At 40.2% G+C, this 13,616-nt stretch overlaps 1 protein-coding gene across 1 annotated transcript; it reads right to left on the reverse strand.

Annotated features, from left to right (window-relative positions):
- Positions 1 to 7,428: 7,428 nt before the first annotated feature.
- NPVF (neuropeptide VF precursor) lies at positions 7,429 to 10,958 on the reverse strand. The gene is made up of 3 exons (XM_025873383.2): positions 10,821 to 10,958; positions 8,914 to 9,317; positions 7,429 to 7,480 (listed from the first exon to the last, which is right to left on the reverse strand). The coding sequence occupies exons 1-3, from the start codon at positions 10,956 to 10,958 to the stop codon at positions 7,429 to 7,431; spliced, it is 594 nt and encodes a 197-aa protein (XP_025729168.1).
- Positions 10,959 to 13,616: the final 2,658 nt, after the last annotated feature.

The following is a 13,616-nucleotide window of genomic DNA, read 5'->3' on the forward strand; positions in this document are numbered from 1 at the left end:
GTCCTTAACTCATAGCTAGACTGAGGCTGCAAAAATGTTTACTTTTGCCTCCTAAAAACTGTTGAATTGAGGTGATTATACATTAGTTTAAAATTTTTAAGTTGTTAACTGAGTCTTAAGTGTATAGTGTACTGTACATTATAAAACAAGAGGCTTTTAAAGACTTTTTGTGGTGGTGGTGGTGGTTATTGTTGTTTTTGGTGTAAGAATTTAAAACTGGTTAAGTACAGGGTTGCCTGGGTGGCTTAGTCAGTTAAGTGTCTGCCTTCTGCTCAAGTCATGATCCCGGAGTCCCAGGATGGAGCCCGGCATCGGGCTCCCTGCTCAGCAGGAGCCTGCTCTGCTTCTCCCTCTGCCCTCACCGTGTTCTCGTGCACTCTGTCTCTCGCTCATTCTCTCTCTCAAATAAATAAAATCTTAAAAAAAAAAATTGGTTAAGTACAAATGTGGAGCAGTTTCTGCCCTCTAGTGGCTAAAAGTAATTTTGCAATATCTGTTATATTTCAGTGCTTTAAATTACATGGGAAAGCTACATGATATTTCATATTTTAAAAACGGTTTGAAAATTACGTGGGTGCATTTCTGTAGCTAATTACTATGGTTGCATATTTTAAAAAAGACACAATAATTTTGTTTTATTAACCACAATATGCCAATTCCTAGAAATCTGGTGAGAAATAAATTTTGAGGGAATTGTTTTTCAGGATTAAAATAATACTTCTCTACCTCTATGAAGAGAGTATTAATTTGACACTGATCTCATTATAATTTAGTTCCACTCCTGATTCTAATAGTGATTTTCCTGTTTGACTCCTTTCATAGTTCCTATATGTAAGAAGACTCATGGGTGATAATCCCGTCCATTTCCTAAGCATAGGATTGGACATATTATCTTGGTGTTATAATATGAGAGGAAAACTTCCTAATAGATGAAAGACAAGAATAGGCTATTAAGAAGAATGTGTTAGAGCCCTGAGGTTCAAAGAAAAGTGCTGTAAAATAGCAAGCATATGGATGATTGTTGACCATTCTTTCTTAGGATAATTTTCATTACTTCTCTGAAATAAATGTCTCCTCATAGGTGACTGCTGATAGAGACCTTTACTGTTCCAGGTATTTCCAGAAAAGCACTAGCACTGGTCCCGGATGAAACCAATATATTATAAGCTGGTGAGATGATAAAATAGTTCAGGAGGAAAAAAGATTAGCAACAATAACCCCCTTTCCAGACAAGCTTAAAGGGAATATAAAAACAACTTAATGTTCTGGTGAAAAATGTGACATTCCTAAATAATGTAAGAGTCTGTCAGAGTCGACATCTCTAAAAACATCAGTCTTATTGTTGTTATAGGAGTTTTTTTGGTAGGCAAAATCATGCTAAGCTTTGGATGTGTTATTTAGGTATTAATAGTGTGAGTATAATTAGAGAAGAGTGCCAAACTACTTAAAAAGACAAGTGAAATGTACTTAATGCCACTGAATTGTACACTTAAAGATGCTTAAGCTGGTAAATTTTATATTGTATACATTTTACCATAATAAAAAGGATACATAAGGAAGGCAAGTGAAATCTCCCTGATTTTTTTAATACTTCTAACAACAATGAACAAAGTGTGCAACATCTAAAAAACATTTTAGGAACTCAGGGCCAAATTAATACATAGTAAGTTAAAATAAACATCGGATATAATAAAGAGGGACAGACATTCACCACATAATATTTTCCTAATTCAAGCCTGACTCCAAAAAGCAGAGTGATTAATAACAAACATCAGTCCAGGTGAGAGATAGGTAAAGGGTGCGATACCTGGATACTCCTGAGATCCATGTTGGTGGGCTGGGGCAGCCTTCCTCCTGATTTATTTTACTGCCTTTACTGCTTTTTTCCAGTTCGTGAATGAGATCTGTGTGAGGCGGCAAATAGCCCAGGGAGTTAAAGACCTATCAGGCCAACTCTACCTACTAATGCCTTTTGCCCCCCTCCACTTGCCAATGACTACATATGTTAGCAGCTCTCTTGACCAGCTCAGTTCTCCCACTGAAGCAGAAACTGATAGTTGAGTTTCATCATCAACAAGAGCACTTGGTCTGCTACGGGGAAAAAAAATTACGTTAATGTTTCTTTAGAGTTTATCCTGTGATGTTTTTATCCTTTATAATAAAGTCTTTCATTAGTGATAAGGTAGGCATCTCCTTACCTGCTCTTAAGGTAGATCCTTTAAGCAACAGCAAAGTTAGAGCTGTCCAGGCATCTGTGGTCTTTGTTTCTTCCTTCCTTCCCTCCCTCCCTCTTTGTAAGATCTGTATATAGTGTTCTAAAACACTGAAGATGTATTCCTGGGCTCCAATGCACTTGTGTTTTCTCTTTTTAAAGCTTAATTTGGCGAATGTTTCCTGAACGCTTCAAAGGTTTGAGGCCGGAGGGGAGGTGGCCGCAGGGTGGTGGGCAGGATGGCGGATGGAGGAGAAAGAGCAGGAAGGTGGAAGTCAGATCTCTGTTTTGCCCACTCCTTAGCTCGCATTTCTTCAGGAGGTTCTTTCTGAGCTTACTTCTCATGTATAAAGATGAGCACCACAGTAACAGTTACAACAGCATTAGATGTGAAACCAGACATAGTTATCATAACAATAAATCGTCACTATTACTAAGCCGGGGAGAGGTACAGAAACACGAAAGTGTGTGTTTCTAGGAATAAAGCATAGTTTCGTGTGTTCATTAAATAACAGGGTGAGTTCCAAAGGAAGAGTGTCACATAATGTCTGCAGAAAGCACTTCAGTACGAAGAGAAAACACACACGAACCAAGTGGAGGCCAGTGCTCTCACTTTTCATGCCTATTTCATTTTGTTGGTTCCACTTAGGTGAACACTGACCTTTCATTTTTCTCACTGAGAAATTGGTCCAAGTCAATACATTTTCCCCCCCTTTTTGTATTTTTCAAGGTCATTGTCATAGTATGATGTATGAAATGTGGACCTGCGATCACATGGAAGTCACTTTCCATGAAAATTGTTGGTGTTGTCCACCCCAGCTTTCCTGAAGCCCCTACACTTTGCTCACCTTTACAGGCTGACTGAGGTTTAGGTCAGGACCAGTCCAAATGGAATATCCTTGGGAAAGAAGGGAAGTGTTGGAAAAGAGGAGGGGGGATATAGAATGGGATATTTGGGGGGATGTGCCTGGGAAAGCACATCAAGGAGAAGAGCATAATTACCATGTCATTTCCATTTTATGCTACTGTAAAAAGTCAGAATTTGGAGGAAGATCAGGTTAAACCACTTGAGGGATTCTGATTGTTTTGGCATTACGTTCTCTGCACTTGATTGTCTTATCAGATAACAATATTCATTTATATACTGAATTAGATGTTAATTTAAAGTAATTCTAGAAATTAAAAAAACTTCTATTGCAGTAATTCTTAAACTTTATGGAGATCACAAACACCACTGAGAATTTACCCAAGAACTCTGAACTCTTCTTCAGAAAAATGTGCATATATGTGTAATGATTCAGAGAAAATGTCATTTTTAGCATCTGTAAGCGTTCCTTATAAGGAGAGGTAAATCATTGTTGCAAAGGATGTCAAAATGAAGTTTTAACCGAACACCAAAATCTAACAGACTTAAAATTCCAAAGTGAGATCACCATTTGCAGACTCTGAAGGAAGTGTTTGGAAAGAGGTTCCATTAGTCCTCAATCCCCTTACTTACGTGGAGACTATAAAAGGGTAGGATTTGGGTTTATGAAGAGATTTCTTTGGAGAGCTTTGTTCCCTCTCTCTGAATGACCACTTCCCATGCCCAGGTGTCAGAGATTACAGCATTTCTTATTCTTCACCAGGGAGGGGCTTCCATATGATGAAGAAATGTGTTCCATGTGGTTGAGAGAAAAAAAGGACTGGTACCCCAACTCCAGGCCAAAAAGCTAAATCATCCGGGGCGCAGCGGGATAGCAGAGGTATGTTGGAGGTGTGGAAGGTGAACCGTGTGTGACCAGACTTTGGTAAAGAGAGATTTGTGAGAGCCATCTGGAATCCTGCTGAAGAGGACCTTCAGAAGAAAAATGGGCATGCATGGTGTGGGTGGCTGTGTCCTAGGGCGGGAGCCGAGGCCAGCTTGGCGGTTAAAAGTTATTATGGGAAACAGAAGGTGGAGGGAGAGGGCCCAGCAATGGGTCCCAGAGGTGAATCCATCATTCCCGGTAAGAACTGTCCTATCCCCTTGCCTTTCATCTCAAACTGTCTTCCATCCCAGTAGAGTTCAGCAAAGCAGCCAGAGTGAGGAATTGGGTGAGCCTAGAAGAGAGGCAGAAGTTGAGTACAGTTCTGACCCCAAACTCAGTCCTATGTGGGAACAGTGGAGAACGAATGAATGGATGGCTGAACACAGACCGAAATGCTGATTGCAATGGAATTGAGACCCCATGTTTTTTACTTAGACAGACCAAGGGTCTGATGTCACTCAAGAGCTGTGAGGTTCATGGCGTCTGTCTGTATGTCCATCCAGGGCCAGGGGAATATTGCTGTATGCCCTCTTCCCTGTCCCTTAGATTTTAAAGTGGGTACTGGGATGCAAAAATAAATTTGCATTTGACCACATCTTACGAGTTGTGCAATTATATTGATACTCACTGTAGGATGTAAGCAGACTTCCCAGGCTCGTGTGACCAGCTGGCCCTTGGGTTTCATGTGGAAAATGGGAGCTGCTCTGATTAATAAACATGGGGAGGGATGGAATACTAGAAGTGTGGGAAGAGCCAGAGGGACAAGTCTGGGGAAACAGGACAAACTACATAATTTGAGGGGCCTGATGCAAAATAACAATACTGGCCCCTTATTCAAATTTACTATGAATTTCAAGAAGGCGACAGCAGAGTATGTAACCAAGCGAGGGCCCTGTGTGACTGCATGGGTTGCACATCCATGAATCTACCCTGGGGTGAGGAAGGAGGGAAACCTACTAGTTGTCCAGTTAAAGAGATACTCAGGAGAACAGGCTTGTCCAATTGAGACATTTTCAGTGAAACGCTCTGCAGTGTGATTCCCTTCCTCAGGATCCCACAAATCCTTAGCAAAATTGTGAACTCCCTTATGTGAATGGTTTCTTGTGGAAGCTGGCAAAGGGGCTGGTGAGCTGTGAGGGGCTAAAACAAAACAAGCCAAGTAGGTAAGGGGACAGCTGAGGGCTGGTTATTTACCTGACATTTCCCATATATTTCAAGGGTTTAGGTAAAGAACCCATGTTATAGGACAAGAAATTTCCCCATGTCATATAGTGTCAAGGGATCACATGGCCTTTTGTTTATTTCTTTATTAGTGTTACCAGGATGTTGTGTGATACTTCCTCTGTTGCTCAGAATTGGTGACTAGGGACCAAACCTGGATATACAAAGGTGCCAAAATACCTAACATCATAAAGAAAACTATAGATGGTGGGGGCCAGACACCCCTTCAGGGTTTACAAAGAGGTGGTAGAGCCACAGCAGTCCCTCCCAGCTGTGTATGAGAGGCTGGCCTGGGGGAGGCCCTGCTATAGCAGCTCCCCATCCTGAAGCCAAGCTAGAGAACTTTCTAGAAAATCCCTCATTGAGGGCAGGGGCATGAAGCGGGCACTGGCAGTTCACTTCTGACTGGCTGTCTGCTTAGGCAGTAGACTTACTGATCTGCCCTTGCCCCTCCTAAGCAGGGCAAAGAGGACTGGAGACAAATGGGCTCAGCATGGAGCAGCCGAAGGGCAGCATGCAGTCCAGGGCTTGGCATACAAGGATGACTGCATTTTCTATGGATCAAGTGGACACTGAGAAGGTGGTTGGCTCTAGCCTTTCTTTCTGGCAATAAGAAGCTATGGGGAGTACAAATGAGGTAATGGTAGTTGGAAGAGATCAAGTAACATCCAGGTCTCTCAGATCAGTGACCCAGGTAGGGCTTCCTGAAGAACTCCCTTGTAGAAGTGAGACTATAGTGATTATATAGAGAAGACAAAAAAAAAAAAAAAAAGGCTACTCTTGATCCCTTACCCCATCTCTCCTTTGCCCATTCGGACACCCTGGAGAAAATAGGAGAGGAGATTGTTTTCCAGAGACCTACCATTTTTGCCTCTCACCACCCTACCTTTGAGATGAGGAGCGGGGGAGGGAGAGAGGAAGAGCAGAGAGATGCCCCTTTCACCACTTCAGGTCCTTCCAGTCACTGGCCCAGCCGGCAGTTGGGGAGGGGAAACTTTGCTTTGGATATGAGGTTGGCATCTTTAACTGGACTTCATTGAGTTTTGTTTTTTTTAATTCCAGTTAGTTAACATACAGTGTAATATTAGTTTCAGGTGTACAATATAGTGATTCAACACTTCCATACAAAACGTGGTGCTCATCACAACAAGTGCACTCCTTACTCCCCATCACCTATTTAACCCATCCCCCCACCCACCTCCCTTCTGGTAACCATCAGTTTGTTCTCTGTAGTTAAGAGTCTGTTTCTTGTGGACTTGACTGAGTTTTTTAATATCTGGAAGTGACCAAGGAAGTTATAGAATCTGTCCAGGGTCTCTCATTAAGGGATCACTACCCAGCAGGGAAAGGAGATTCAACACAGCACAACTGGGGGCAGGGTAGGAGGAAAAATAACACCATTTCTTATTTGCACCCTATGGACTTGAGACTGTTCAATAAACCAGCTATATTTGATTAGGGACTTCATGTTCTTATGACTAAAGTTGAATAACTGTGCATTTGTGTTATGGTGTACTATGTTTATAAATTGTTCATTTAGGAGTGACCAGATTATTTCTGCAAATCAAAAACTTGAACTATTAACTGGGGAGAAAAGAGACACACCAGAAGGCAAACTTCCAGATAGAGGAGACACTTAAAGAGGTATCTAATATAATTGCCTTTTTTTTTAAATCTCTTTTTAGAAAAATTATAACCTATCACAGAATCACTAACAATTGATGCAATAGAAAAAATGGGTGTATAAAACATGTTTGTAAGTGATTTGTTATTCTTGTTCATTTGTCAACCATGTTACTCTTAAATTATTTAAATTTCATAATAATATTTGTCAGGCTACTCTCATATTTAATTTTTTACTTCAGTGTGGCTGTATCTATGATTTTTACATAAGATGGTGAGATGGCTTCAGCCTCCCCCGCTGCCCTTCTCTCCCTCTCTCCCCATCACCAGAGGCTTCTTAAATATTTGCCATGTTCTTTTTATTTAGACAAAAATTATTTCATCTTTACATTACAATATTCTTTAAATTGCTTTTTTAATAACTTTTAAGATACTAGCGCTAGTGACAAAGAAAAATTGTTGTCAGTGATAACCCATCAAAAGAATACAGTGACTCTTCATCCACTGGTGTCTTCACTATAGAGTTGTTTGCAGATTACAGACCACAGCTTAAATCATCTTTAGGGACTAGCTCCAGACTTCTTATTTTTCTTGTTTCAGTTCTGCATCATCTATTTTCTTGAATCCCAGTCTCCTAAAACGTAAGCAGTACAAAATGTTCTCAACCATCATAACAATGGCATGAGTACATATAAAAACACTAGCCATGATCCTAATTGCTTAATTATACTTGAGTTGAATTGTGTTGCACTTGAAATGAGTGAGATGTTGATGAGAACCTGAATTTGTAATGGCTGCATACTCAGACTTACCAACTTACCCTTGACTCATCCCTCTCCCTCATGACTGTCCCACTGCCAACATCTGGTGAGCTGCCAAATTCTACCTCCGCGTAATATCTCAGGACCTCAGCAGAAATGTCAGTGGTTCCCCTTTCCTTAATGGATAAGGTCCAAAGTCCTTTAGTCAGCCCTGAGTGCACTCTGCTCTTACCCCAGCCTCCCCGCCTTCTTTCCTTTCCTCTTCCTACCCCTGCTGCTCTTGCCAAACTGAACCCCAGCTGTGCTTGGCTCATCTTGATCATACTCCTCTCTTTGCCTGAAAGTATCTTCTCTCCTCCCACCAGTCTCTGAATATTCAAAACAGAGCCACCTTTCAAAGTCTAACTCAGGAAACATTCTCAGATTCCTCATGTAGAAATACTCTCCTTTTTTTTTCCCCCTCTTTTTTTTTTCTGGGCACTGGGGATATGCAGTGGACAAAAAGCGTGGGATTTATGGACCTGAAATTCTAGTAAAGGGGAATGGACTCTAAACATATGTCAGATAGGGATAAGAGCCATGGTAAAAAATAAACCAGGAATGTTCTGAAAACGTCTCCCTTATAAGGTGTCACAGCTTGCTGCCTTCCTTTCTACAGGCCTTAATTAAGGTGTCATGTTCTACTTTATAGAAATTTGTTGTTGTTTTTATATATACTCTATTAGAAAATAATAGGTAAGTTGCCTTTTAATTTTATGAGCCTCTTGCTTTCTGATTTGTACATAGTAGATAACTTAATACTTATTAATGCAAACAATGATTGTAATAGAACTCATTTATAAAATGAGAGCCAGAAAAAAGAAAAAAATTTTGATTCAAAGTTGAGGAAGAAAACCTTCTGAATTTGAGACTTGGCATATTGTGATGCCTTCCTTTGTACTTGCAGATAGCTCCCTCATGTGGGACCTTTCACATTAAAGAGGTCAAATGCTGGGCAATATGTCATAGGCCTAAATTCCCAATCCTGTCATCGAATCTTCTTCCTACTCAGTGTGTGGCTATAGAGTAGTGGGATTGATGCCCATGTGGGGCTTAGGGGAAGCCACCTCATTACTTTCTACCTCTGGTCATGTTTATATCTGGCCTTCTGTAGTTCTCAGTTTATTTCCCCATCTCTTTGGTTTTTTCCTTCTAAGAAACTTAACTTTCTTAAAAACTTCTTTTGAAAAGAGGTAATCCTTTTTAACATTTCTGGACCAGCTATATATAACGGCCCATGCATTTTAACTGGATTTCAGGTATTTACCATGGGTGTTTTTGATCAGGATTCTGGATTTCTTGAGGCGGGCAGTTCATGGAGTAAAGTAACTCACTGGCAGATGGTGAATGCATGGATTGTTGGAGCAAATCACTCAGTGTCTTGGCGACACCTTTGGCTGCTGTTCTGCCAAACCTTTGGGGTAGATTAGGAACATGTCTTGAGATGCTTTCTTTTATATTTCTTCCAAATCTCAGAGGCAGGTTGGCCATTACCCCAGTGCTTCTTTCTTCTTCCATGGTCCTCCCAAATCTCAATGGCAAGTTGGCTGCTGAGTGTGGCATTTTGTTGACTGTGGGTGCACTCATCTTAATGACAGTTTTTGGATGCCAATCTTTTAATTCTTCAAAATTGAGACTTCTTTCCTTTTCCCCCTTAAGGTCTCCTACAGGCTATGATTAGAAATGAATATTAAAATAAGTTATTGTTATAGGCAATAGGTTTAAACCCCAAATTAACTTAAATCCAGACTTTAGTTTGTGGAACTGGTAAAGCTAATAAACAAGGTTTGTGTTTCCATTTGCAGGATTTTTAAATAAATAGTTCGTATTCGGTTCCTTTTTTTTTTTTTTAAAGATTTTATTTATTTGAGAGAGAATGAGAGACAGAGAGCACGAGAGGGAAGAGGGTCAGAGGGAGAAGCAGACTCCCCGCCGAGCAGGGAGCCCGATGCGGGACTCGATCCCGGGACTCCAGGATCATGACCTGAGCCGAAGGCAGTCGCTCAACCGACTGAGCCACCCAGGCGCCCTCGTATTTGGTTTCTTAAAGCAATCCCGTTTCTCTGTCCCTGGACAGATTTTTGATTTTAGAGAAACCTCCCACTGCCTCTTCATGTCCCTTGTGTTCTCCTCTTTTTAAACACCAAAGTGGCGGACACATGGAAACAGAGATGCTAGCTAGGCTTTGGGGTAGAGTTAGAGGAGGCTCCCTTGTATTTCTTTTTTACCTGCTCATACTCAAGAGTTCCGCTCTAAGAAACTGATTGTATTTTTATTAGTATACAAGTTACATTTTTAGTAAAGCACTGGTTGGTTTGTGGACTACTGCACCACTAATATACCAACTTTAAAATAACCATTTAAAATGCAGCAACTATTTAATTAGATTTAGCTTACCATGAAAATTTGTCCTTATGAAGATTTATAAATGGTTGTTTTTCTGATTGTAAAAGTAATACATGCTCATTTCAGGAAATTTGGAAAATATATAAACATAAAGAAGAAAATAAAAATAACTTGCAATTCTACCATCTAAAGATAAATACTTTACTTAGATATAGATTTACCATAAACTTACCAGCTCATCATTACTAAGTAGAACATGTAATCCTTGTATTTTTGTTTGTTTGTTTGTCTGTAGTTTGAAGACAACTCAAATGTTCAGCTGAAATGTATCAGGTCTTATTTCTGCAACTATTTATTACAACTGTGTACTTCTGAGTCAATTGAAAATTATTAATGCACCTTATGCTTGCACCAAATCCTGTACATAAATTGTCATTAGAGAGGCCAGACTGCTGTTGTGTTAAAAAACACAAGTTACGGGGCGCCTGGGTGGCTCAGTCATTAAGCGTCTGCCTCCGGCTCAGGTCATGATCCCGGGGTCCTGGGATCGAGCCCCGCATCGGGCTCCCCGCTCCACGGGAAGCCTGCTTCTCCCTCTCCCACTCCCCCTGCTTGTGTTCCCTCTCTTGCTGTGTCTCTCACTGTCGGATAAATAAAATCTTTAAAAAAAAAATACAAGTTACATCAATGCACTGTCATGGAAGGCTGCAGTTGGACAAACAACAAAGCACAAACGAACTTATTCCTTACTCTTTATAAAATACAAAAGCATTAGAATTAGGACAAATATATAGTTAATGCTAGTCATGTAAGAGTTAAAAAACTTACCCCAGAATATTTGTCATACTTTTCTTTGCTGTGAAGATTGGACATCATTAATTCATCTGTACAAAAGATGTTTGATGTTAACAAGCTTGAAGTGGCCAAAATCACTAAAATAAAGCATTTTGATGAAATAACTTTCATTTTGTTCAGAATCTAGAATTAAGTTTCTATGTGCAGCCTGATGTCTACAAGGAAGGGAATCATGGTCTTTTTATACTGTCTAAAAACAAAGGAAAGTTTGATTTATCAGTGAAACCAATCCCACTTGTTTTACGTACTAATATTAATTAGAGTGTTTAACTAAACTATGGATTTAAGGAATGTGGGTAATTCATTCTGGAAAGACAGCAGTGTTCCTGTTTGCAAATTCATTAACTTTGAAAGTAATTTTCCTCACTATGAAGGATCTTCTAATTAGATAAGTTTGGGGCCATGGTAATTAAGATTCCCAACAAACAGAATGCTTCGTTTCTTTGAGCTCGAATGAAAAATATTTCAGTGTTTGCGTCAATTCTGGAGAAGGAAGAAAAATGGTATTCAATACATGCTAGCTATGTTAAAAAAATTTTTTTTTTACCCACACAAAAGAGTTAGGCATAGTATTTTCAAAATGTCAAACAAAATTCAGAATGTAAAAAGAGTTCTAAGTCACATAATACCCAAATAAAATGACATTAATTAACTTTTTGTAATGCAGTTTTGTTATTAAAAAGCGTCAGGAGTAAATGTCAGCTACAATGTGAAAGGTGGGCATAAGACCATGAGTTAGATGTTTTGACAAACCGGCTGTCTCAGGAGAAGCTGGAGGCAGTTCTAGGCCTTTTGTATCTTCCCCGTGGGCCTTATTTGGCAAAACTGTATAAATCACTGGGATTGTATTTCTGTGATGATGCCGTATCCTACCTTCCTCCTCAGAGCCCTTAAGAACCCTAGCAGAGGTTTGGTAAGTCACACGCATGCTAATTTTGTTGCTCCCCTGGCCCATATTATTTAGGTAAATCTCGCATTGCCAGAGGCATACTGACATCATGGCATAAGAAAAGAATTTATAGAAATAAATGCTTATTTCCTCAAATGCCAAAATGAGTCCCTTTTGGAGCAGATGACTGGTATTCTTAAAGACCTGCCTTATCATGAGAGTGCCTAGGTTCTAGAGACATCCTTACTTGTTCTCATTTGCCCATTCAACCCTCTCAGGAGAGAAAGACCTTACAGTGATTGATTTCTAGCTACTTCTAGACACAGACACTTAGAGGTGAATTCACAAAAGAGCAAGTCATGAAATAGCACCTTTTGTGTCAAGGACTGAACCACCTCCAGCCACTCCCACAGCCTACCATGATTTGAGGTTTGTGATGGGCAGAAGTGAAGACCCTTCTCTGTATTATAGATCTCCAGAATAAATTAGAAAAACAACAACGGGTAAACTCTTGGGTACCCCAAGGTCACACTTGCCCGCAACCTCTCTTAAGGCAGTTGACATCATTGGCCTCATTTGTTTTGGTCTGTGCTAGCCAAGAATCCCCACAGTAGGAGGCAATTAATTCAATTCATAGTCTAGGGTTAATTCTGTAACACTGTTATTGGATTATTTGGGTTTAATTTCCCCGAGGATTTAATGCATTTCTCTTTCAAATTGTTCCTTTGCAAACTGCTGATGGAACTTCCTTTTTTTGTGGTCAGTAGATCCAAACTTTTGAGAAATGGGTGAAGCAAGTTATGAGTGAGTTATGTTGGCTGAGTTCACACCCTGGAAAGAATGAGTGGAAGGGGTCAGCCTGGAGCTCTTTCAAAGTATGTTTGTTATCTGGTCATTTCAGAGGATAGCAGTGCACTAGTTTTCAATACTGCTACTTGTGGTTTTGGCACATCTAGGAGTTTTTCTGATTGCAGTCAGCATCTAGTGTAGCCGATATGACTAATTATTCCCCTGCCTCCACCAGGTTCAAACTTCCAAGTTTGGAGTGTAATTAGAGTTATTAGTACAGGGCTTGGCACTTTTCAACCATATTTTCAGTTAGCTTTGAAAACGTCGATATAAAACAACATGACCTGACATACACAGTAGGAAATCACCATAAATCTTTTGATGAAATGTGCTCCTACATATATAGCCTATTTAGGGATTCTTGATGAAACATGGGAGCGTACAAAAAAATGAAAAAATAATCTATCTCCTGGCCGTGTGGCATTTACATACATGCTTCATTTACTGAGACTTTGGAGACTTGAAGACTACTCATGTCTAAAACTCTCTCTCCAGCTTGGACACTTCTGAGCTTTAGACCCCTCAGATCCTTGGCTTCCTACCAGATGGTCCTATTGGGATGCCTTACAGGCATCTCAAGTGCTCTATGTCCAAATTGGGATTTATCTTTTTCACGCCTGTCTCTCTTCCTATGTTTCCCATTTCAGTGAACAGTACTGTTTCTGTCAGGGTCCAATCAGGAGATAGAATATACATAGTAATTTGAACAACATAAAGAATTATTAATTATAATGGGGATTAGCTATAAAATGATAAAGAATACATGAGGGCCAGGGGACAGAGTATCCAAGGAAAGGACAAGCTGATTGGAATTCAGACCATATTGGAGAAAGTATGGATGGCAGAGAAATGTGCTACTCCATGCCAGAGCCTGTCTCTAGTCACAAGAGGGAGATACTCTTCTGGGGTGCAGATGGGTCAAGGCTGGGAAGGCAACTTCTGGGATAACTCTGAGACTCACTGGGAATCTGCCACTGAAACCCCCTTGGGGATGAGTGCTACCAGATGTCCTCTACATACACCACTGGCAG

The sequence above is a fragment of the Callorhinus ursinus genome, unplaced genomic scaffold, assembly GCF_003265705.2.
Source record: "Callorhinus ursinus isolate GAN/ISIS: 27379988/994484 unplaced genomic scaffold, GSC_fseal_2.0 scaffold12, whole genome shotgun sequence".
Classification (NCBI taxonomy): domain Eukaryota; kingdom Metazoa; phylum Chordata; class Mammalia; order Carnivora; family Otariidae; genus Callorhinus; species Callorhinus ursinus.